Raw genomic sequence first — 25,819 nt, 5'->3', positions numbered from 1 at the left:
AGTGCGTTTCCAAGTACTGCAGCTCAGCGGTTTCCATAGCAGGTACCAGGGTTACTTTTTTGGCCGAGACTGCAGGGACTTCAAAGGCTTATACAGCATCAGGCATCACATTGTGCACCACGTTGTGCATCCTGGAATTTGTCTTGGTTTGGGGAAGGTAAATGCTACTCAAGCAGTTATTTGATAGGTGAGCAGTCCTATATGGCACTCTAGCTGCCTTTTGGAGACATTCTTCAGAGAAGGAAGATTGTTTTCAAATCCAGCAGTTGCTCCACCTCCTTCAGTGTGCAACTGATCTTGGAAAATGAATAAATAGAAAGCTTCTGCAATAAGTACTGCTTCTGAAATCTAACTCCAGAGCTGTGTCAGGCAGGGATGGGGGAAGGGGAAAGATGAACTTTGCCTTGCTTTTTCTGAAAATTTGATTTGCGTGCTTTAAAAACAGCCAGTAATCCTAAGTAACTAGCTAATGCTCTCCACTAATGAGTGAAGTATAGCGAGCAGCTCCCGTATTGCCAAGAGTCCATGTTAATGGAAATTTGTGAGGGAAAGACTGTCTGAGCCCCAGATGTTTTGCTGGGTACATGGTAGGTCTGATGAGCTGTGCCTGAATCTTGAGCAGAATTTGAGGGTGTTGCTGGCAGGCAGCCGCAGGGACCGGGCTCTGCAGGCTCCGGGACCCCCCTGCAGCTGCTCAGTGACATTCCTGTCAATTTTCCATGCTGCTACTCGAAATGGATCTGACAGGAATGTCTGCTACTACTCTAGTGTGTTTGCTTTTTGACTCTTTTTTTTTCCAGGGTCTATCCTAGGAAAAAATGTAGGTCCATGCCAGCCAGCCATTTCCTCTCCCCAGTAACTGGGGGTGCTGTGGGAAACACAGCTGTTTTGTAAGGGCAAAGCTGAAACACATTGTTACTTTTTTTTTTTTTCCCTTCTCATAACATTTCAAAAGCTGAAGGGATCCGTGTGTCCTTGTTTGCCTCTTCCTCACCCAAGAAATGATGAGATGATCTCTGCTTTCAGAAGGAGTTGTCCCATCCTTGGTCCAAGATGCTTGGATCCTGGAGCTGAAAGCAGTCTAGATTGGCAGCAGGACAGATGAGATTAGTCCAGTCATTCACAGGGACTACTGGGAGTTGTGTGCCAGCGGGAGATGGAGTATTGCTGCTTTCCTTTTCATCCACACATACTCCTTGGGGGATTGTTGGGAGAGAGTCCTGTCCTAGTTGACAAGGAAAAGGAGTCGACAGAGGGGATTTGCTCTGTCAGTAGTTTAAACTTTGCCTCACACTCCGCAGAGTAGCTCGGAATCATCCCAAACCCTCTGAAGTGAGTACAGAGCCAAATTCTGGTCAGTGGCAGCAGTAGTTCAAGCAATCCAGCTTCCCAGTCTGTATGGGCTTCCACTTGTTCGACCTGTTTTCCATCAGCTGTCTGTGCTGATCACTCTCCCACACTGGTCAGCTGAAGAGTACGTACAGGACCACTTTTGTTCCTTTACAAGAGAGCGACTTTGGTGATGGTTGATGGACTGGAGGTAGTGCTAACCATTTCCCATTTTACATGAAAAGGGAATGTAGCATAATTCACAAAGGTGGATATTCTTTGCCAATTTTCTGATCTGGATTTGAACTAGATAATGTCTTCGTATTGTGTAGCATAATGTCAGTCTGCTGAAGACTTAGTGGAAATCTGTTAAAGCTTGCTTACCTGAAGTTTTGTCGTCTTGGCAATTGTTTAAAAATAAAGTGTTTTTTAATTGCTGTCAGCATTGCCTGTATGCTTGGCTCAGTCAGAAGTGAACTGCGCTGTTGTAGAAATTGGTCATGGAGCCATCCAGTCCCTTTCCATCCCATTCTTTGTATAATTCTGTGTAGTAATACACTACATTTTTATCGGGCAAAATCATAAATGCCCCAAGTTAAAAGGTACATGCTGCTTCTATTCTGTGGCTTAAAAGATCTTACTCTTGGAAAGCTATTCCATCTACGCTTTTAATTTCAGAATTTTCTCTTCCCGCTGCAGGCAAGCAGAATCCACTGCTCTTTTGCTGCCCTTTCTTTGCACTGGAATGAATGAAGGGTTTCAATTAAATACATGATATCTTTAATGTGTCACTTAGCTATGCTGTGCATACTTGGCATGGTGATCTGTTCCTTTCACCTCCTAGATAATGCTGAGGGGGAACCCTGATATCCTTCCCAAGACTCCCACTTAAAAAGTGGCTGTTGTTCTGCATTGCAAGTGGATACGTTATTTGCTATCAGCTTTTACCCATGGTCTCTCTTGGCATTATTGTTGGATCATTCTCTCATTCTCAGATGCTAAAATTTCTTGTGACCTGGATCTTGCTATGAAAGTGAAAAAAAGATATTCAGAATTTGGAGACTTTATAAAGACTAAATTTGGTGTTAGTGCTTACTGTAATGTAATATAAGCAAAGGCTTTCAAATGCAAACATCAGAGAAAATTTATTTTATTTCAGCCGTAGCACTAAATAACCTACATGTTTGTTTCTCCAGTTTTGCACATGTTAGTGCTCCACAGGGAGAAAATTACTACCAAGTTGTCCCAAAATTATTTCTGTGAGACTCTGTCTTGCAGTATACAATATGTATGGGGGGTGGGGGGGGGGTGGGGGTGTAATAATATGATTCTGTTTGACAGTGTTTTGTTGATCTGATGCAGTATAAAGAAAAGGCTTGAGGCCTCTTATTTTTGGAAGGGTAGTATCTGTATTTATACTGGTGGTGTTGCTACACAAAGCTAATTCTGATCACCCCTCCCCATTATTTGCTGTGGAGAAAAGAAATCAGATGCAGTCATTTTGTTAAAAAGCTAAAAGCCAAGTAAGAAAATTTTAAGGCAATATAAATGCCCCACTGTTCCTAAAACAGCAAGACAATGCAAGACTCTGCATTTTTGCTTACGGTGGTTGGTACTGCAAAGTATTACATTTGTCCCACATTACTTTGATGTTACTGTTTTCCCTGTTGAAAGAGGACTATAATGTTAAGATGAGAGTGACAGTGCATAGCTATAACCAGATTTCTTGAACAGTAATTGGTAATTGATGCTAATGAAGGCACATGTTATCTTGGATGTATCTGTGCTAGTCTGTTCATACCTCCTGCCCCCCCGAAACACACAGCACTACAGTGTGGCCAACATCTCCCTTTATAATTTCCACATGAGCTAGCATAGATTTTTTCTGCATTTCTTACATATGCATGGCCATGCATATTTTAACACTTTATATTATTAACGTGAGTATTAATGTATTTGGGTAAGAGAATTACAATGTTAAGTTAAACTCAGCTTTCTTTTCATATTCAGTAATTTGTATTTACATATATTAGAAAGAAAAGTTGGCCTAGAAGCATCTTATCTTGAAGCAAGGGTAGAGTGACTTCAAAAGAAAAATGCTCCTAAAAGGAAATCCACACTCATCTATTTTTAGTATCAGGTTGAACTACTTTTAGGATTTAGAGGGTTTGTAAGGGTGGGGTTTTGGGGCTGAGCTAAGCTGGTTTTAGGGCTAGCTGATGTTGAGGGGGTTGCTGTCCCCATACCTTCCTGCTGCCAGGGGTTTCTGCTGTGCCTGTTGTGTTGGCTTGGGCAATTCTGTAGTCCCTCAGTGACAGCATTTGGCCTGCTAAACTGGTAAAAAACAAACCCAGAAAAAACAGGATCCAGGCAGGATCATCTATCCAGTAGCTGCAAGTGGCAAAGCGATGCAGGAACATACGGGAGCCAGTACCAAATCGCTACCTGTGAAATCTCTCTCAGAGCTGGTCCCCGTGTGGTTTTTCTTCTTTCTCCCCAAGTGATGCTCCTTTATTTGCTTGAGGGTGGTTCTTTTACTTTGATGTTGCAAAACACTTGGTTTCCTAATGGAAATAAATCAAAATGATGAAATAAGATACATTATTTAATATAAGATGTAAAGGAGGTAAATAAAATGTAATTGTGGCCTTTGGTACTGCCTGTTCATAAAAATAACAGAGCATGGACAGTAAAAAAGAAATACTCATTAACTTAAACACATACTGCTTTCACATGGCAAATATCTGTGTCATTGGTGTAATTAGGAACTAAAAAGCAAGGTAGCTGTCTCTCCAGTTCTTTCTGTGGGTATATCTATATAGCAAGGTGAAGATCTGAAAGCTGTTGTAAAGGACCTATTTGTGCTTCAGTGCCATTAAGAAGGGCAACTAATAGCTAGCAGCAAGGGTTAGCAGCTTATGCAAGAACTATGAAAAGCCTTTATACTCTTTTCTTCCACCTCACAGCTGTTGTTGCTCATGTTATCTACATACACAGTTTGTAAAGATACATATGCTTGCAGTTGTTTGCTGCATACTCCTGTTCCGTCAGGTTCAAGAAATGCATTTATTGTGGTTTATGCTTTATAGACAGAAGCATATTTCCAGGTACTGTGGCGAGGCAGCACTCTTCTCTGTGTGACAGCTGAAACCAAATGTTTTTTGGGAGGCAGGTAAAACGCATGGATTGGATTCCACCCCTACCCCCAATCAGTGCTATCTGGACCTCGATATTACACAATGTTGGAACTGCCTACTTCCTGCTTGACTAGGGATGTTAATGCTAATTAAATTCTATATGACTATTTCTGACCAGGACAAAAACATCATCTTGTCTTATTTGAAGTAATTCTTATGGATTATAATAAATATTGTTTGTTTTTTACAAGAAGTGATTTCACACTTGGCAGTGCAGTTACCCTGCTGTCTTTTTTCTGTATAGAATAAAAATGTATTTCATATTTCCAATTTTTTATGCTTTTGTTTGGTTTTTTTCCAAAAAATATGAAGAATGTGAATCACTGGTATAATTAAACCTACCTTGTAGTGGAAAGTACCAAAAAAACCCCCCAAAAAAACCTTAAAGATTTAGTAGGTCATGTCAGAGGGCAACTGTTTTCTCTGAATTCCTGAAAACATATTTTCATGCAGTAATACAATTAATATTGTTAGGCCGTTTTTCCCCCGCATATTATTAGAAGCCCATTTTTCCCCCGCATATTATTAGAAGCCCAAAAGGACAACATCTTAACTATAACTTGCCTGTAAAGTATCTCCTTATCCTAGAGCGAAGAGTATTTTCAGGAACATCTTGTAATGGTGTGATTTCCAGCAGCTAAACAATGAGAATGATGGATGTGAGTTTGAGGTTCTTTTCTGGGTTTGGCCACTAATGCGCTTTCTGGCCACAGTGTCCCTCGTGACTGAAAAGTCTCAAAATAACTCTGCAAGCCATGGACTCGGTCCTAGATTCCTCATACCACCGACTGGTAATTTTTCGTATGTGAAAGGGTATTGTGTACAGGATTATTTCCCCTCTTAATGGCAGTGTGATCGCTCCTATGCTAGAACATGTTCAGCAGTGACTAAATAGCAAAGATTAATGCAGTAAGGTAGTTAAAAGAAGGAAGCAACCAAATCCAGCTAGTTTTACTGATTGAATTTAATGCAGATATAGTTTGGTTTTGCACTGTGAAATAAATCTATTCAGGAGGATGTCCTCCTACAAAAACTTCTATGGAATTTTCACTAGCCACAAGTGGTCACAGCTTTGTTTATACATCTTGTCTGAAAGCTGGGAAATGTTCCTACAATTAAGTTTAAAAAAAGGGAGCATGAAGGGGGAAAGGAAGAGAGACTAGCCTGAGAATATCCGTTGAGGCAAATGTCCCGAGACAATCAGATTTGTTCTCAGAGATGAATGTGTATTATTTTAGAGGCCAGAAGAAACATGTCTGCCCATTCTGTGTATGGGTGAGGGGTAGGTTTGTTTAGTTTTAAGCCTTGTGTTGTGTAAGTATCTTTACACTTGCAAGATGTTTTGATGGCAGCAAAAATTAAATTCCATCTACTTGTTCTTTGCCTGGAATGGAAATACTAAGACCACCGATTTGGGGCTGACACAGAAGAAGGAAAACATTTATCTTTATGAAACCAAAAAGTTAGTTGAGCAATGAGAGTCAGGGAGTTGTATTACTTCATAAAAGGAGTTACAGAATTAGTGTTTTATCTATCATTAGGTATTGGTTAGGTGTTTGCTTTCTGCTGGCTGTGGATTATTTTACTGGGTCCTCTTGAGAGACTGAACTCTGAAGTCAGTTGAAGTGGTGGAGTGGGATTGCTTTACACCTTGGCCAGTGACTGCCGATCGAAAAGCTAATAAGTAAAAAAAAAAAAAAATAAACACAGGAATTTTGGTTCGTATAATACCATTGGAGAGCTGGAAAGGATTTAATTTTTGCTACTGAAAAAGATGAAGGTATCAGGGGTATGGACGTGGAAAGTACTAGATTTCTGTCTCCTGTTACGGGATTTGCTCCTAATTTTCACTAACCTGTGGGACTTTCTTTGCAAGTTGGTCTGTTGCAGTTCTTTCTCAATCTGGAAAATACTTTTCTTTTTTTGGTGTCTGCATGCTCAAAAATGCTTCTTACCTCTTCATAAATGTTAGAGTTCTGGGCTAATGCTCTTGTATGGATACTGTACTAGGCTTGTCAGTAGTGGAAAATTATTTAACAAAGTCTCATCACAACTGCAGGACAATACACTGATTTCTGTGGGAAGCTACGGTTTGGTTTTTGTTTGTTTGTTTTTTTCTAACACATTTAAAGTAAACAAACCTGTATTAAAAGTGTGTATTCCAGTAAGTGTTTGTTTACAGGAAATTCATTTAAGTACATTTAGGTCAGTTACAGTAATTGAACAGAGATAGGCCAAGTTGGAATATATGAATTTTTTTCTTTTTTCTTTTTTTTTCTGTTGGTAGTAGGAGTGGTAGTAGTAGCAACTTTTAAGGCATTGTGTTTTTGTCTCTTACTACTTGGCCAAGAAAATAATTTGTACTTTCAACAACTTCGTTCCTCTTAAATAAACTATCAGTAGGTATATTGACTTTCTATTTAGTAGTAGCTGAAACTCTGAAGTTTTAGAAAAAAGAAACGCTCTCTCTGTAACCTAAAAGGTTTTCACACAAATGACTTACATTAGAACATTATCTTTATTTAAAGATTAGAAGATAGCATGAAAGCATGCTGCAACTGCAGTTTGTTCACTATAGTGAAAAGCTTTTGTTCTTTTTTAGTATTTAAATGTTCATGCTAACTCCTCCCGTCCTGTCTACTTTGTGTTTAGATTGATGAAAGACAAAAAACTTGGAAATGACTCAGAGAGGACAACTAGAAAATTTGTCTTACAGAACAAATACATAATATGCACTGTGTGAGCTCTTCTGTGTGGAGGATTATGTGAACACAAGGTTAGAAAAAGCAGAAGTGTTCTAGCTGCTGAAGTCAAAAAGGTGGCTTGTGGAAGGGGTCCTGCCAGGGCAGATCATCACTTGTCATGTATCTGCAATATTTGCTTAGGACTGTAAAGATGTTTTAATGCAGTGGTGTTTTTCGTCGGCCATTTTTGATCTCCCGTTTGCTTGCCATGAGTCTAACATCAGCCTTGAAGCCAAACATCTCAACTGTCATTTTCAAATTTTTTGGATAAATAAAATGAATGTTTTTCTTTTGAAGCTGGAATATTCAAAGTGCTTGTTCCATTTTCGAAAAACACCTGGGCACCACAGCTCTACAGGTTTGCTTTCCAAAGAAAATTATTTTCAGGCTCTCACTGTGGTCCCTGCATTGCAGGTTGCGTAAGGCACCTCATGCTCAAGTTAGAAGGACTGATTGCCATTTCAGTCTTATCACTGAGGAAACATTTTTATGTATTTAGAAGCCGGATATAGGGGTTTTAATGTTTTCTAGGTGTTTTTGACTCATTAGGGTTCAATTAAAAACAAAGAATAATTGACATGAAAAACGCAGAGTAGATCCTTACTTTCCCTTGCTTGTAAGGAAAAAGTTTAACTAATGGTGGGTGCCCTTTTGTGTTAGTGGGTGGTTTTTTTGTTTGTTTTTAGCTGCAGTTGAATATTTTCCACTCTTTCTTTCCTTTCAGGTAAGGTAGGCACATCCTCCAATGTTAATATTCCAAAAGCCTTCACTGAAATACAGAAATATTGTTAAATTTTGTTTTAAGACAGAGAATCGAAACAACAGGGACAATAGACATAAAGACATGTAGCCTCCTGGAGCAGGCACCTTCAGCCTCTGAAGTTGCAGGCTGTAATGCCACATATACTCTGTTAAGAACCCTATTTTTGTGAGTTCATTTTCCAATTGATAAGTTTTTTCTCATCAGCATGAACAGCAGCACTGGAGAAGGGAGGCAGTGATTATATGCAACTAATAGAAGGATGAAAACAAGGCAAACAACTTCAATATCTTGCACACATGCCAGTTTATGGTGACAATAGGACAGCGCAGTTAGAAGTCATCCTGACAAGTCAGTCATCCCTTTACTGTGCTGGTAGTGTGAGTGGAAGTAAAATGCTGACTATACCAATAGTTTCTGGAAGCTGAGCATTACTGTAACCGCCGCTCATTTCTATCCTGGTTCTTTTATTCTTATCAAAAGAGACTGGAATCTTTTGGCTCTGATATTAATACTGTTATTTAAAGATGTTGCATTAATGTGCAGTTTTCTCTAAGCGCTGCCTTCTAAGTGCTCTCCAAGTGCAGAATCTTCTTTTCCATCAGACTTTTCTTGTCTTGCATCTGGCGGATAGATACTTGATGTGTTATTTCCTAGTGCAAAAGGCAGTCTGACTCCATTTAGTTTATTTCCTTTTTGTCTAAGAGCATAATTAATTATACTGTGAGGGTTGTCTCTCTGCTGCGGCTGTGATCAGAGGAAAGGAAAAAACACAGCAGTCAGTCTTTGGGTGCTGTAGGAAAAGGATTGAGGTGTTTGATTTCTTTTCTTTGGTGGGTGTAGAAAACTGTCATAATTTTTGTTGATTCCAAACAGCAATTTCACTTGTTCTAGATATTCCAAACCTGTCCCAAGGAGCTTTCATTGTGTGGTAATGTAAGGGAGAAGAAACTGCAGTACCACTCACTGACATTCTGCTTTGGGAATAGTTTGTGATAGCAGCTAATCCAGAGGTTTTGTAATTCACCTTGAAGAAAAATCAAGCACCATCTATGAATTCTAAATATTTAATGCATAAAGATTATTTTCTATTCAGGTTCTGATTAATATCTTCAGTTGCCAACAAAGGTGAGAGTTACCAAAATGTCTGCTGTAGCAAAAAGTTAAAAAATGAAGAACTCGTACTAATACTGGTACTGCAAAATTTTAATCTAATTTTCTCTACCAATGTAATACCTCAAAAATGCTTTAAGGATACTTGAGCATCCTTCCTAGCTAAGAGAGTGATTGATTATACACAGTTCACCTTTATAATGATCAACACTGGGTAACAATCTCTTTTTTTTTTTTTTTTTTATTGTCAGTCCTTAGTTAACTAATTGGAATATTTGTGGTATGTGTATGTAATAGTGTTTGTATAGTCCTAAAATCTCTTGGGTTTTCATGGTTTAAGATCTTAGAGTATACATGTAAGAAGAAGATGTGATGTAGGCACATGTATTTATAAGTTTTGATGTGAAAAGAATCTTAACTGGTATTTGCATGCAAAGAATTTTTAGGAGTGGGTGGGTTTCTGACAAGATGAAGGGAAAAAGCAGGTAAGCATATTGAAGCCTGGTATTCATTCCACAGAAGACTGTAATTCCCTAAACTGGAAGTAATTTAATCATGTTTGTATCTGGAGTAGTTAAACGAGATCATTTGCCATAATCACTTCATGTCTAGCAAAGTCTGTTGCCATTTGGATTTTATGTTGTGATTCAAAGCCTAAAAAGAAAGGGGCTTAACCACTGGATGTTGAAATTAATCAATATATTTTATTGTTAAGATTTGAACAGAGTCTGTGTTTCAAATGTGTCTTTAAAAATCTCATGTCAAACTGAACCTTTGCTTGTGATCCTGTTGCTACAGTCTGTTACATGTGTATATGACGTAAAGAAACAGCTTTGGCCATCCCAAATGACTGCGTTTGTTGTGTGTTGCTGTTGGGACAGAACCATTTAAATATCTTAATAATTATTTTTGTTGATCTGTTTTACTGAGTTAGAAGGAAAAGCTGCTCTGTAATTAAGGAGCTATTTCCAAGAAAGTGGGTAGCATTAAAACGGTTATTATAGAATCACTGCAAAGGAGGTGAATATTTGTGATTGATGTCTAGTGCTGTACAAGTGAATGAGAGTAATCTCTGTCGAAAGAAGTTTCTTGCTAGGGAAAATCTAATTGCTCAAGAAAAGCAGAGGTTTTGTGCAGATAACTTTTCATGTTTGCTAGTTGTCAGGCAGAGACTACAGGGTAAGGGGCTGCTGCTGGACTGAGTGACAGCCATAGCTGTGTGCAGAAACACATTTGCATCTTCAGTAGCAAGTTTTTATCGACAGGGTAACATATTTGTTTTAGCATAGCCAAGGAGAGACCTAAAATTGACTCAGATACTTCAGGCTCACTTAAATGATGTTCTACAAAACCACAAGTTTGTGATACACTGTGTAAGTACTTGATTCTGTGATTCTGTATATTTATTTCTATATCCTACTGATGGAAAGTATTTGCTGTTAAAGATGTTAGTAGTATTGTACTTAGCCGCATCTCTGTGCTAAAAAGCAACCAGATGAAGGGGTACTGCTAAAATTCTGATGTTGTCTGAAACCAGCACCAGGATACACATCTTGGTAATGAGTTGTATATAGCTTTGGCTTTTCTTTGGCTTTTTTCCGTGAAAGATAGTAATTTTGAATCATAATCCATTTAAATGAAGAATTTTGGTCTGTTACTGAAATAATTGGAATTATATGAGAATTGAATTTGGCAGTTAAGCTGTAGAGCCAAATCTTACCACATATTACATGATAACAAGTTCCCTTTTGATTGTCTAGCTTTCTTTTGAAAGATAGTTTCTGTCCATAGTCATTCATTCGATTACCTTACCTATGATTTTATGAAGTAGAATTCCAATTAATTAGGTTGGGTTTTATTTTGGTTGGTTTGTTGTGTTTCCTGCCCCCCCCCCCCCCCCCCCCCCGAAAATGATCCCAGCTGAAAAAAAAGCATCCCTGATGTTTCATGTAAACTTCCTTAATCAAGTTTATTCAGTTTTCTGTGACGAGGTATGTTTGGAAATGCTAAAAGACTGTACATTTTGCTCTATTCCAGTGCCTGATGACCTCTCCATAGAAGAAAGAGAAGAGCTTTTAAATATTCGTCGCAGGAAAAAAGAACTGATTGATGATATTGAGGTAATTGATTTATCTGTAAAGATCCTTAGAAGACTACTTCAGTAGATTAAGTTACAGTAAACTGCATACCTAGGTATGAATTCCACGTAATGTTTTCAAAAGCATATAAATGGCTTAAGCTAAATCTTACTAATAATGAATGGGATTTATGCCTTATTTGTGTGCTTTTAAAAATGCTAACTTCTGTATTTATGTAATGCAATATATGTGCACATTTGATTTGTGTAATCAAGAACTTGTTAAACAGCAAATTTGCATACAGGATAGGAGTGAGTTGAGAAATCTGGGTAAAGAAATCTTATGCTGAAATTGGTAATGGCAGTTTGGTCTTGATGCTCTGACATGAGCAAACACTGGGAATTCAGATCCATGTGTTTAACAGTCATTCAGTTGTGGTAAAAATCTTTAAGCTAAATATCTAAGGAGGCCATAAAATTAATCACTTTTCTTCAGGTGACTAGCAAATATTAGAAAATAAAACCTAATTGATCATATTAATATATGATAGATGATTTCAAGTGTTTTAATGTAGGTTAACATTTTGTGATTTCAAGTGTTTTAATGTAGGTTAACATTTTGTCTTTCCTTCTTTTGGCAGAGATTAAAATTTGAAATTGCTGAGGTTATGACAGAAATTGATAATCTGACTAGTGTAGAAGAAAGGTAAGTAGTGCTAACATATGGACATGATTCAGTAAGACCTTGGAACAGGTCTTCCAGGAATAGCAAATAAAAATAGCTTTATCGTGCTAAACAAACATTGAATCACCATTATCAGTTTGTTATAAAGTCTCTAAAGCCTGACTTTATCCTGTTCAGGTGTATCATTCATGTGCATAGAGAATATGTTGGATAGAATGTAACATTTTAGACTGTCCAATTGATAATGATGTAATCCTCTGAAGCTGCGGTCACTTGAAAGAATTGAAAATAGTAACATAATTTTCCCCCTTACAAAAAGTCTTGTTTTTGTAGTAGAAAATATAAAGTAGCCAAAATACAAATTAAAAGAAGCTCATCCAGAAGTTGCTGTTTTTGTAAAAGGGCAACTGATAACTTCTTGTTGTTTCTCTTTCTCTCCACGTGTAGCAAAACTACACAAAGAAATAAGCAAATAGCCATGGGAAGGAAGAAATTCAACATGGACCCTAAGAAGGTAGAGAATTTTTTTTTTCCACTTGTCAGGAATCAAGCTCCTGCTTCTAATATGATCTGTGACAAATACAGTAGTGTTTTCTTAAGAAAACATTTCTGATAATATAAGTTCATAAGCTTTATTTGTGTATCCTGTAACACACTGAGCAGAGGGTTAAATTAGAGGCAGTTACATAGTCATTTGCCAGTCGTGTGCTTTTTTCACTTAAGCAAACCTTTTTTGATAATGGAGCTTATTTATCAACAACTAAATATGCCATGTGTTGATTGAGCTGGCTTGCAGAAAGATTATTTGTACCTGATAGAGGTGTTCTATGTTGATACATCAAATATAATTCTAAAAATATTTGGAAGTTTGGTTATTAGTGAGGCCATAATTTTTTTTTTTTATGCCCTCCTATTTTTGTTTCTTCCAAAATACCTTTAGCATGTTTTTTAATTTGTTCTCATTTAGACTTCTGTATTTGCATATCTGAATTCTGTTTGTGAAAAAGGCATGTATGAACATTTGTATGTTTGTGTACATATATATGTGTACCTATATGACTTGTACGAACACCTGCAGGTAGAAACTTGATTACCAATTTCAAGAAGTCTACTGTGCATTTAGCCAAGAAGTAAAGTAGTTAATTTCCCCACAGTGCCTCTACTTTTCTTAAATAATTGTTAATTTTCTGGAAAATTCAGGGACCTGCACATGTTCTTACAGACCTCCCCCGGTATATTTAAAAGAGCTGCTTTGACATATTTGACCTTTAGCCTTTACTTTACATTTTACATCTTCCTTGCTTTGTTATACTGCCTTCTATTGTTTGCAATTGAGATTCCATTTTGAATTTGTGAAGAGTCTTCTTGAAGGTCTTTTTGGAAATTGTTTAGCATTTGTTTTTCCAATTGTGTTGAATTCAGTTACATTTTGGTGGCTTTTCTCTAATGTTCCAAGTACAGTGATGGCTGCTATTCTTCAGGCTGTTTTCAATTTACCCGAAACACTCAAGTACTTTGAACTCTTTTTACGCTATTGACCATGTCTCCTATTTTTATTTTCCATTTTGGTGACTGTCTAACTTCAGTTCTGTTGAGGGCAGAATACCCAGTTTGCTGTTGTCCTCCAGCTCTTTCACATCCTAGAAGTTTGTGGCAAAGTCACAGGATGATGTCAGATGCTTTCATTCCAATGTTAACTATTTTTTGTTACTGTTCTTGTTGGGAGAAATTATTTCTATAAATAGATGCTGTGGCCGCATTGCTACTGTAACATAATTTAAATGTGGTAAACAGACTTACAGTAGTAATTTCTTAATGATGTCTATGAATCAGTGGTGGCCTGCAATAGCTGGCTGCTCTAAAGCTAGATCATCTTGTTTGCAGCTACTACTATAAATTACAGACAGCTAAAATATACGTCCTTCTAATGTTGAGAGAATTAACTTGGGGTCATTGCGGAAAGGATGTTTTTCATTCATAAATGGGAGGGAAGATGGTATCCAGAGTTAGGAATGTGAAAGAACTAAGGTAATAATACGTACACTGAATCCCCAAGTTTTCTTCTTTAAAACCAAGTAAGAGAGTTCTAATGTTTTCATGTTAGCAGGAACACAGTGAGGTAATTTTCTTTTACCATTTTTATTTGAAGACCTTTACATTTTCTAGTGCGTAACCTATACATAGAGTAATTCTGCCTGTCCCCACCCAGAAAACCCTCATTCAAAATAGCTGTGTTTAACGCAGTTACGTGATGTAATATCACGTACTTTGCTGTTTGGATTTGGTTAGCTAGTGTGGGAAGGGCTATAATGATAAAGTTTGTAAAACACTTCAAGAATCCCTGTGCAGACGACAAGCTGTGGTTGAAATTCACAGCACTGGAAGTCAGTACTGCCTGCGCTGGGCCCAGAAAATGAATTCTCTATGACAAAGGCAGGGTTTAAATAACTGCAAAATTTGTAATTAAGTTACTGTAAAAGCTATGAAATTCAAAGCAGATTTCATTGCACTGACTTAAAAAAAAAAAAAAATCTATGCAATCTTTGTAGTGAATATTGAGTATTTCTGTAGTCATGAATTTTGTGTGGGGAGGTCGAACTAGTACAGCTGTCTTCCATCTTCTATCAGTCTACAGAAAGAAAATTTGCATCAAGACAACGGATAGAGTAGGAGTTGATGGGGATTTGGCTGACCTATTTTACCATTTATTCCAGACGCTGGAGTTGTTGTCCCAGACAAATTCCTTTTCCTGTCTATTTGACTTCTGGGTCTTTAACATCTGAATAATTTAAAAAAAAAAAAAAAAAGGAAAAAAAAATGGGGATAATTTTTGAGGAAAGCTCAGCTATTTCTGCTTCAAGATAAAACAGATACATTCTTTGCAACTAAATCGTGTCTGTTCTGAAATTACTTATAAAAATAAGTTGTCAGAGTCAGAATACCAGCCTGTCATTGAAATTAAGTTTTCAGATGATGATAAAATTGTTTTGAGAGAATTGCATTCCAGACTTCTAAAAAAAGCTTCAAGCCTTATAACATCACAGTTCATTTTCTTTGTTAAATTAGGTCAGAAAATTGACTTTTTTTTTTGTCAGGCAGGTAATAATTTCATTATAAAAAACCAGAATCAACCAAACAGAAGGGTAATTACTTTTTTGAACATTACTGCAGGGCCTTCTGTGCTATATCAAAAAATAATGGAAATTTTCCTAGTTGTAATGAAATAAAAAAGAAATATATTCCATTTGCAGAAATTGAAAAACTTCTACTCTTTCTGAAGTTATTAAATATTCTAGTAGGAAAGATTTGGAATAATTTATTAAGCTCTTCTGTACATATTTGGAATCCAAGATATTAAGGTTACTTAGAGTTGCCGTTCCTACTTTCCACTAGCATGCTGTTAACAGTTTTATGAAATCAGCAGGAAGAGCAACATCTTTATTGGGGTGTGTGGTGGGGAGAAGAGTGCTATCTCTTCATGACCTGCTGAGTGTTGGAATGTTATTCCTTCCATCCTTTACATAATCTTCATATAACTCTTAGTCTCCTTTCTTTACCGCTTTGCAGAAAGTTCTCTAGGCATCCCTAGAGTGTGTGAGTTATAGGGCCAGTAATTTATGGAGGCATAGGAGTCCAGGGGCTCAATCAAGTACCCACTGAGGGACAGGGTAAGACTCTCCTCCTGGCTTTGATGGAAGCTCTGTGGTAGAAGCTTGACTGGTTCATGAACAGTCCTTTGTGAACAGTCTAGTTCAAGTCCTTTGTGAATATTTCGGTTCCAGCACAGCCAGAAGTCACTGATAATCCCAGTGTCAGCATAAACTCTTTTAAACTGCTTTCGGTATCTTCAGCCATGACTTCTATTGCAAGTAGTGGCTTGATGTATTGGGTTGCAGTTTGTAGATTGTCACAGATGCTTTGTTTTGTTTCATGGTGATAATTAAGTTATTCCTATGTACCTCTTCATTTTATGATTTTACAGATTATGTCTCTGCAGACGCTTACGCAATATTCTGAACAGGACAACTCACACATTAACTCCAAAGAGCAACGTGGAATCCTTATTCAATTAATATTTGATACTTCTGTTGTTGAGGGATTCAAACTGCCACCTAGTACTTCTAGCCTTAAAAATGTGTTCTCATTTTAATCTTTAAAGCAGTACTAAATATTGCTTATCTAACTGAAAAACATTTGTTTACCATTTCATTAAAAAAAAAAAAATCTGTAGGCTAATGTAATTCTTAATGTGCTATGTATATGTCTGTGTCAGTATATTAATACCAAATAGTTATAAGCGGTATTTACATAAATGCTTGTGGAAGAAAACATAACATTCCTTTTCTTCTGGAATTGCTCTTCCTAGGGAATACAGTTTCTGATAGAAAATGACCTCCTGCAGAACACTGCAGAAGACATTGCACAGTTCCTTTATAAAGGAGAAGGATTAAATAAAACGGTAATTGGAGATTACCTCGGTGAAAGGTAAAATAAAAAGATTGAAACTTTGTTCTTGAGTTTACAAAGCATACTTACGGGTTTTGGTAGTTACCCTCCCCTTCACAGGCTGCATGAGAGCTACTCTACTACTCTGAGATCTATAAAAGCTACAGCAGGAAGTAAAAGTATTTATGGTATTGGGATAGGTTTTTTTCTGTTAGATTGTTGTTCTTTTTAAATGGGTACATTGTGGAATAATATTTAATTCATTGTAACTTACTATTTTGAGAAAATACCCTTAAATTTGGCTATAGTGTATAACTTAATACCATGAGCTTTTGGGATGTCTGAAAGTTGTATTGCAACAGTTCTGGTAACTCTCAATACTGTGCCCAGACAAGGAGTGATTTACAATTGCTAATAATTGGATAGTAAAGAAATTACTTATTAAAATGGGTAGTTCCTGGGACAATAGTTCTAAGCAGGTTTTAGTGTTGTCTTCTTCCCTGCACACAGACTTCCCATTAGTAAGTAGGCGTCTCAAAGGGCAACCGCACCGTATCTTTATCAATCCTAGTACAATAAACATGCAGCATGCATATTTATGCATACTATTGCAAAACATAATCAAAATGCAAATTACTTCCATTGCTCTGCAACCCAGGAACTGATTTCGAAAAAGGCAGTAGAAAGAGACAGAAGTGAAGAGTGGGTTGGAGTACGTGTATCTACGTGCTTGCACATGTTCCGGTTCAGATGCCAGTTATGGAGGCTTAAAAGTTGACTCATTTAGGATATACTCCTGTAGCGATATGTTCTGGCAGATTCCTTTTGAGGCACCTGTAATCTGTTTACAGCATCAATGGCTTAGTTTGGGCTCAGCAATTTCCTCCTGACTTTAATAGGTTTAATGAAAGTTTTACTGTAATATGTATATTTTGAAAATAGATCTTGGCTATGAAGTTTCTGTACAGTATATGTAGACATTTCAACAATTTTTATACAACAGCATTATGTTGTTTCTCTTGAATATTTGGGCAATCAGTATTATAAAATCACTTATGTGTTAATGTCCGTAATTGCAAAACTGTAACAAAGCTTGTATAAAGCAGTCTGTGTTCATTTTTGACAGCTGCATTCTACCTTTCATATTGTCTTCTGAAATACTTCCAGTTTTTCTAGCCCTATTCCCAGAACCCCTGTACTCATGCAGAAAGGTCTTGGCAATACGTCCAGGTCCATTGAAGCCATCAATAACATTCGTGTGACTATTTATGGGTTCACATTTAAAATTAGATAATGTATTGCTCATTCTTTTGCATCCCTGGCAGGGATGCTTCTGGGCAGCACTGTGGTCTAACCTGAAAATACAGGGCAATCTTTCTTAATATTGAGTATGTATACAGATAAATATGCAATTTGGTTATATCTTCTGACTTTTTCAAGACTTAAATACAGACAAATGTAGTGGTCATACTGAATACAAATTTGATCAGGAAATTTTGTATAAATCTATCAACTGGATAATAAAATCTTAGAAGAAGTGAAAAAAAATAACATACTGCTCCTATTTTGCCACAAGGCAGAAGCAATCTATCCATTTTAAGGAGCAGTTGAAGTAAAAAAAAAAATTATTAAATAATTAAAATTATTTTTTGCTTTAAAAGGAGCTTTTATTCAATGTATCTAGTCAGTCTACTTTAATTGTTTTTTTCATGTGTCTTCATTTCTGTGAAGGTGTAATATTAATATGCTAATGGCAAAGCAGATAGGATTTCTGTCTATTTTTTTTCTTCACTTATATGAATTAGTAAGGGGGGGGGTGGACGTGAAGAATTGACAATCTGATATCCAGGAAGGTGTATGGAAATTTCAAGGTAGTCGGGTCTGGAATGGGGAATTGGTTCATCATATGCCTTTGAATTGCAACATTAATTTCCTAGAATCCTAATAACTTTTATTCATGTTCCCTGAAAACAGTGTATTAGGCCTTTAGGTCCTGGGGTAAAATAAATCTTAGAATCATAAAATGGTTTGGGTTGGAAGGGACCTTAAAGATCATCTAGTTCCAGCCCCCCTGCCATGGGGGATAAAATACCTGGGATAAAACAAAATGTGACAATTGAGGTAGTCTTAAGCTAGTTTTGCTGTTGTGACTACCTTAGAAACAGGCTGTTAAGTGATTTGTGCTATGCAAATGGCAGTGCATATTATAGATTAGTTTTTGTTGAGTTATGTACTATCTTTTGTCAAGGCATTTGGAGTCTGAGGACATTCTCTTTTACTTTGCCACTCCCTCTCAGGGGCCCATCATGAATTACTTCTGCATTCTAGCTAAATATAGCTGAAGATTAGACCAGGATAGTCAACAGAATGAAATGTCTGTATAACGTTCTGCCATAAAGGGATATACTTTAAATTATTGACTTTTATAGTGTTATAGCACTCATCAAACTGAAAAAGGTGAATGGTAAAATGGAACGAGATAACACCTAAAAATGTACAATAAATAAGGGATGAATTACATCTTGTAAAAGACAAGATTTCTTTGTATGTGGCTAAGTCTTCACTTTTTTTTTTTTAAGTGGCTTCCTAGACCTTTTGTGATACTTGGCTTGGGTCTTTGGAGCTGTACCCAGCACAAGTATCACTATTAATCCAGTCTACATTAAAACCTAGGAGAGCAAAAATTTGAGTATAAGGCTAATATTTGTTTTGAATTACTGCAGTTTTATGTACATATAAGCAAAATCAATATTAGAGTAACGAAGTGCTCTCTTTTATTATACTATTGTGCCACTTTTTTTCACTGCACTGAGAAGTAGTCACGCAGTTGAATTGTGTATTACTAAATTTTTCGAATTGCTCTGTTTTGCTTGACAGAGCTGATGTGTTTTTCTGTAAACAATATGGGGACATGCTAATGAATTAATGGTTTGTTTTAAGGTATTTATTCATGAGTGTTACAGGTTAGTCTGACTATGCAGTTAGTCAGTAATGCAACATAATTCTTGGTGAGTGCACACCTTTCTATTTTCGGGTGGAGGCTGATATGCAACATTCTGTCTTGGTGATGTATTTACAGCACACCCTGAGGATTATAAGCCTTTACGCTTCTGGCATATGAACTAAGTGATCGTGTAGACTAAATTCTGTCTGCATCCAAATAGTTTTCTGTTCATGCATGTTTAAATGTTACTTTTGCATTTCAACACCTTTGTATCAAACAAAGCATAATTTGGCTCATGATTTATGTAGCAATATAAAAGATAGGGGAGAGGAAGCCCATTCAAAACCTATTCTGATTTTGGTAAACTTTCATTGTAATGATTTTTGGGAATGGAGTAAGAATATACTACGTACTAAGTAGCTCTTTTTAAAAGCTGTTCTTTTTCTTAGGTACAATCAGTTGAAGCATTTCTGTTCCTCATCTTTGTACATAAAATACTGCTTTAATATTTTCTGTTCTTAGAGGAAAAACCAGGATAGTTTGTTTTTCATGTGTTGTATGGCTAAAGAAATTAATCTTACATTAACTGTTGTTTAAATTAACTTAATTAATCTTAAATTAATCTTAATTAATCTTACAGTAACTGTTTGTTTTATGACACAGTTTCTGCAAAAGACTTTTTACTGGATAAATTTGTCAGGTATCATCCCATATCAAGGCAGGTGCAGTGATAATAAATGTGACGCAAAAAATGCCAGGCCATTTTTGGGTCATTTAAATAAGCAGTACTAAAATCAGTTCAAGTGTACTGACTCTTGCTAACCTACCTTTTTAATGCCAGCAAAAATGGGCAAAATACTAGTGTTAAGTATTAAAATACCTCTCAAATAAATGTGTAAACTATTTCTGATAACTTAATTTGATCATACTGATCAAATTATTTCCTTGCTTATTCTCGGAAGCAAATAGAGATAACAAACACGACTTTTGAAGTTCAGAATTGTAATTGTCTATTTCCATTTTTGTCTTTCATAGAGATGAATTTAATATTAAAGTTCTTCAGGCTTTTGTTGAACTCCATGAGTTCGCTGATCTCAATCTTGTACAAGCCTTAAGGTGAGTAAATTCTTTCTTTTTTTTGACCTGAGCTTCCTTTATCAGGTTGCACGTTCATATGAGTCACTGTGTTGATTTATTCGTTAGAAAGCTGATCTACAGCTCAGCATGATTATATGCATTACTGAGCAAGTTAGCAGAGACAGCTCTGTTTTAACCCTTCCAGTTGCTTGTGTGTGTGCTGCCTTTGAAGGTGAAAACTTTTAATTATTTCAGACAAATACAAACACAAACAACTCAAACATAGCCATAACTCTTTGGTATGCCTGCCATATATGGACATTTGAAGATCTGTTTTATATCTTAGCACAGAGATACATAAAATACAAACAAACCCCTAACCCAAGCAAATAAATAATTTTCTTTGCTACCATCCTCTTTCTCCTTTCCTTCCACCTCAACTTGTTCCTTTGGGCAGGGAGGGGGGGAATCCTGCTGACCATAATCAGTGATGGTGTTCAATTGCAAAGAGGTAAACTTTGAGTCACATAATTTCCTTCTACTTTCCTCAGAGTTTTCCACTTGTCATGTGAAAGAAAGTGTAATACCATCCTATACTTTTTTTCCCTTGCTGAGTGAACAGTTTACCTGGTTTCTTTGGATGCCAGCATACAGTGACCTTGTGAAGTCCCTTCTCGTCTTGGTGGAAATCCATAATAGATCTAGCAGATTAAGTCGATTTAGACAGTTCTGCCAGTTTCATTGCCACAAGTGACTCCCTCCTGACACCAGATAAATTGAAATGTCCGTGTGATCTTTGTCTCTGGTGCAGAGCCTTCTGATGTGGAGTCAGAGCAGCTTTGCTATGGTTGAGTGATGTGGTGGTAACTTGAGCTGCCTGAGGCTTGAGCTAAGGAAGCCTTTTCTCTGGCTGCTGAAGCTTGTCTGGGAGGCTTCATATTCCTATCTCTTTTACCCAATTTAACATTAGGTTTGACTTTATTATTCCTTAGCAGCTGCTACTATTAAATGTTTGTATTTTGGTAGCTTACAAAATTCGTGATCTGGGTTGGAACCTTGCATGGGGTAAGTAAAAGACAGCATATAGAGCTGACAAACTAAAGATGGCCTGTGACACTTTAATATAATGTCCTAAAATGAAAACTGATGAAGACAGGAATAAATGGTTATTATATTGGCACCCAGAGTACAGGGAATATCAAGAACTTGTTTTGCATGGCAGAGCATGTAACTTTGCTGGTTTAGATCCTGTTTTAATTTAGATATTTCTTTTGCTAAGAAGGAAAAGAATAAGTGATTAAATTCATTGGAGCTTTTTAGCGCCACAGTGTGCCATAAGTAAATTTGTGAAGACTGTATGCATTCCAGGGTACCTCTATGTAGAAAAATAAGTTATGAATGTAAAAACTATTTCAGTTCATGCTGCTAAACAGGAGCGCAGATCTCCTGCATATATTACAAAATTACTGAGGTGATAGCATGAGTCTTTATTTTTAAGTTCTGGGTCTGATTCTTGTAGGGTGAACTTACACTAGACAGGCAGCACCTCTCTAAGCACTGGGGTTTTTCTTGTTATTGTGACTATTTTTTAAATGTTTGAGGAGTTCAAGTAAAAATGTTAAGTGTTTTTTGCTTTCCTTGCTTCTCTCCCCTACCAGAAATACTTTATGTAATGTATCTTTTTACATTGTAAGTAAAGTCTAGCTGAGTGTTTATTGCTTTTAGTAGCCAGGAAACCCACGGAAGATTGAACTGATTGTTTCCCCATAGCATTCTCATAGCAAAAATGGGATGCATATAGAAAATTGTTTACTAGTCTGGAAAAAAAGAAAGAGTCTCAGAATATGAACTGCCGTATTACCTTGCCTGATAGCATGCAGTGTTGCTGGCTGAATTACTGGGCTAGCCATCTGTGCATGTTGCTTTATTATAGCTCCTGACTTGTGTGTTGAGAGATTGAGAACATATTTCTAGGACGTTGTATATAGACATAGCTGATTTTTTTTTTAATATTTTTTTTTGTTTCTGATTATTAGTAATGTATGCTTAATACATAAATATTGGAATGAGTCTAACAACTATTCTTCCCTTCTGTAGGCAGTTTCTGTGGAGCTTCAGACTCCCAGGAGAGGCTCAAAAAATTGATCGTATGATGGAAGCTTTTGCTTCACGCTATTGCCTTTGTAACCCAGGAGTCTTCCAGTCTACAGGTTAGTCACAGGAAACAATAGGAGTTCTTAAGTGTGTGTGTGTGTGTGTATATGTATTTTGGATCACATATGTTCTTCTACATGTGATGCCAGGAGACGATGGCCAGTTTGGAAGTTCAGGATAAAATAATATGTGAAATGAGAAATTTCTGAGAACTGAGAAAATACAACTGTCTAATCCTACACTTTGTTTCCAGGAGGTGCAAGCTTTTGGTCAGAATGCATTTCTATTTATAAAACTTCACCATTAATATATATCTAAGCCCATTAAAGTATAAAACACATTTTAGAAATGTCACCAAAATTTTTGGCTAGGAATTGGAAAAGTAAGATTCTCAGGGGCTTAAAGGCAGAAGAGACCAATAGGTTGAGCAGTCTCATCTGTCAGTTATAAGCACTTTACACCTGATTATCTCTTTATCAAGTCCACGTATATGTGGCTATAGTATATTATCTAGAAAGTAATTAATTTTTGTTATAAGGACTGTATCCTTTCTCTTTAGCAGTCTGTTCAGCAATAGTTTCTCTCAGTTAGAAATGCACCTCAATTTTCCGTTGAAATACTTGGTTTAGAATTACTCAAGTCATAAAAGCTAACAAAACTTTGTGATACTGCACAGAATCTCCTAGTGTTCTGGCCTTGTTGGTCTGTTTAGTTATATACACACGTAGCTTGCTGTTGATCACTTAGTTTGAGGAACAAATAGGCTAGGAAAAGGTTAATATAAAGCAGGTCTGCAACAGCTAGAGAGGAAAATACTTACTGAAAACAAAATACTGAAGACGCAATACATTTTTCCTCTGTGTAGCAGAGAGGTTTCCATCCTGCTTTTTCTTACACAGGATCTTGTACTTGAATTCTGGGAGAATTTACTATAATCATAACCATGTCAAGAGGCACGATAAGATCTCCTTTGTCATCTTTTGATATTATTCAGCGGTACTAGCCACCTCCTGTATGCCAAGAAATTGAGTCAGTGTAATTTTCAGTGTGTTTAAATGCAGTTCAGATACGATTTTGAAGAGACTGTTCTTTCTCTTTGGAGAAAGCTTTGGAAGTACTTTGAGTAGGAGTCTGATTGACCAAGTCTATTATAGGCTCTACCAATATGATCTAGACAAAATCTGTGTGCACATAACGTTTTGCCCCAGAACACTTCAGTGTTTCAAGTGAAATGTTAATTTAGGGTGATAGCAATGATTTCAGAGAGTTTAAAAATTTATTTGGATTCTTTTGTACTGTTTTACTCATATTGGCTTTTAATTTGAATTGTTACATATTTTTTTCTTCTTAGGCTTACTTCAACAGTTTAAAGAAAGATGAGACTTCGCTTTCGTGTATAGTGTTCAGAATTTTTTGACTACCTGTTTCTTTTTCTTCATCAGTCAGGATGAGTTATATATTCATTTTACAGGTTTCTGCCACAACACACAGAGAGATAAATAATTTTTCAAATCTTATTTCAGATACATGCTATGTGCTGTCGTTTGCGATCATTATGTTAAATACCAGTCTGCACAACCACAATGTAAGAGATAAACCCACAGTAGAGAGGTTTATCTCTATGAATCGTGGAATTAATGAAGGTGGTGACCTTCCAGAAGAATTGCTACGGGTAAGTTAGACTGGGTAAGACAAGGCATTGCTTTGTGTTTCTAATAGGAAACTTAGAAGCATGTACAACAGTTCTCAGGCAGATTTGTTGCAGGAAAGTAAGAAGAACGTTTTCCTAGCATGCATAACCATTTCTGTAGCTGAAAGAAGCATTTTCTGATATTCACAGCTGCTTTGAGCTAGTTCTCCCTATATTCAATCTTTCCTTAAGGAGAGGAGATTCCAGAGAAAACACTCTGTATATCTCTCAGTAGTTTGCTGAAGGCAAAATTCTTGTGGAATTGGCTTATGAAAAAAAAAGTAGTATTTCTGGATGAGTCAGACAAAGCCGGAAAAATTAGTAAAAATCATTGTTTCGTTATTGCCTCTCATTTCTTTCCATGTGTCTTGTGGAGCTTCCTCCTGTCCCTTGAGATTAAAAAAACTTACTTCTCTTAAGACAGTGTGATGGTCTAAACCATTTTCTGAAAAAACAATTTCATTTGCCAAAACTTGTACTAAATGAGACCTGAAGCTGAAACCTTTGAAATACTGAAGTTAAAGAAAAAATGTCTTTGCTAGGGGTGCTTATAAAATACGTAAAAAAAAGAGACACTTGTTTATAAATGAAGTAGTTTAAAATCAAACTTAATCAAAGTAGTAAACAACGATTGAGATGGGATGGTCCAGAATTTTATGGACTGTGTTTCCTATGCATTTTACACAAATAGTCTGAGAAGCAGTAGGATGTCCTGGATGCATTTTCTGTTAGACATTTATTAATGAGGTCTTTTTCCTCTTTTTTCATTCTTCTAGAATTTATATGAAAGTATTAAGAATGAGCCGTTTAAAATTCCAGAGGATGATGGAAATGATCTAACGCATACATTTTTTAACCCAGATAGAGAAGGTTGGCTGCTGAAATTAGGTTAGTTATAAGGGCAGTTTTGCTGCTATATGTTTGTTCATTGTTAGCATGTTTGCTGCTTCCATGTCTATCTGCTTTCTTGTGAAGGTAATAGGATTAACTTTGTAATTTGTATTTAAAAATGTATTAACCAAAATAAGTAACTCCTTTACATCTGAAGGTTGTTACTTCTTATTTTATGTATCCAAATTAGCAATCTTGTTTCAAATTTTGGAGTTTTATTTCTGATATATGAGAAATAAAAACTCATGGACAAAAAGGAAATGCCATATTATATTTACATGCTGTAACTGATAAATAACAACTAAGTCGCCATAAGGTCATTTCAGAAAACTGTGTGATATTTCAGCTCAGTTTTCTGTGTACAAAAAAAAGGGATTTCTCTTCAAATAGTTATTTTTGTATGTCTTTATTTTTCCATATTATTTGTGAGTTTCTCTTGGTTTGGTTTTGGCTATGATTTTTTAATGAGTGGTTTAAATGTGCCTTCTTGTTTTCCTTATGGCCTATGACCTATCACCTTTCTGTTCTGTGACTGGCTGTCTCTGCTTATTCTGCATTAGGAGGTACGTATCTGATTGCTTTCCAGTCCCCTCTTCTTCAGTTACTCATTCTTTTATTTTCTTCCTCCTTCCTCCTGTTTTTTTGTTTGGTTTTTTTTTGTTTTTTGTTTTTTTTTTCCAAAATCAAGTTTACTGTAGCATTTTGCTTTTTC

General features: G+C 36.5%; 1 protein-coding gene across 3 annotated transcripts in view; it reads left to right on the top strand.

The window, feature by feature from the left end:
• CYTH3 (cytohesin 3) overlaps positions 1–25,819 on the top strand; it is a 51,621-nt gene that overhangs the window by 15,391 nt on the left and 10,411 nt on the right. Inside the window, exons 1-9 of one of the 3 annotated variants that reach the window (XM_009817636.2) lie at positions 11,147–11,263; positions 11,862–11,926; positions 12,353–12,419; positions 16,272–16,390; positions 20,331–20,411; positions 22,470–22,582; positions 24,050–24,198; positions 24,993–25,104; positions 25,668–25,670. In XM_009817636.2, coding sequence (XP_009815938.1) covers positions 11,147–11,263; positions 11,862–11,926; positions 12,353–12,419; positions 16,272–16,390; positions 20,331–20,411; positions 22,470–22,582; positions 24,050–24,198; positions 24,993–25,104; positions 25,668–25,670 — 826 coding nt within the window. Of the gene's footprint in view, positions 1–11,053; positions 11,264–11,861; positions 11,927–12,352; positions 12,420–16,271; positions 16,391–20,330; positions 20,412–22,469; positions 22,583–24,049; positions 24,199–24,992; positions 25,105–25,667; positions 25,671–25,819 lie in introns of those variants that run through there. The other 2 variants (XM_059826205.1, XM_009817637.2) reach the window with 2 other exon arrangements.

Source organism: Gavia stellata, chromosome 18, assembly GCF_030936135.1.
Source record: "Gavia stellata isolate bGavSte3 chromosome 18, bGavSte3.hap2, whole genome shotgun sequence".
Lineage (NCBI taxonomy): Eukaryota > Metazoa > Chordata > Aves > Gaviiformes > Gaviidae > Gavia > Gavia stellata.
Note: the sequence above shows the minus strand (reverse complement) of the source record. Positions and strands in the feature narration are given on the sequence as shown.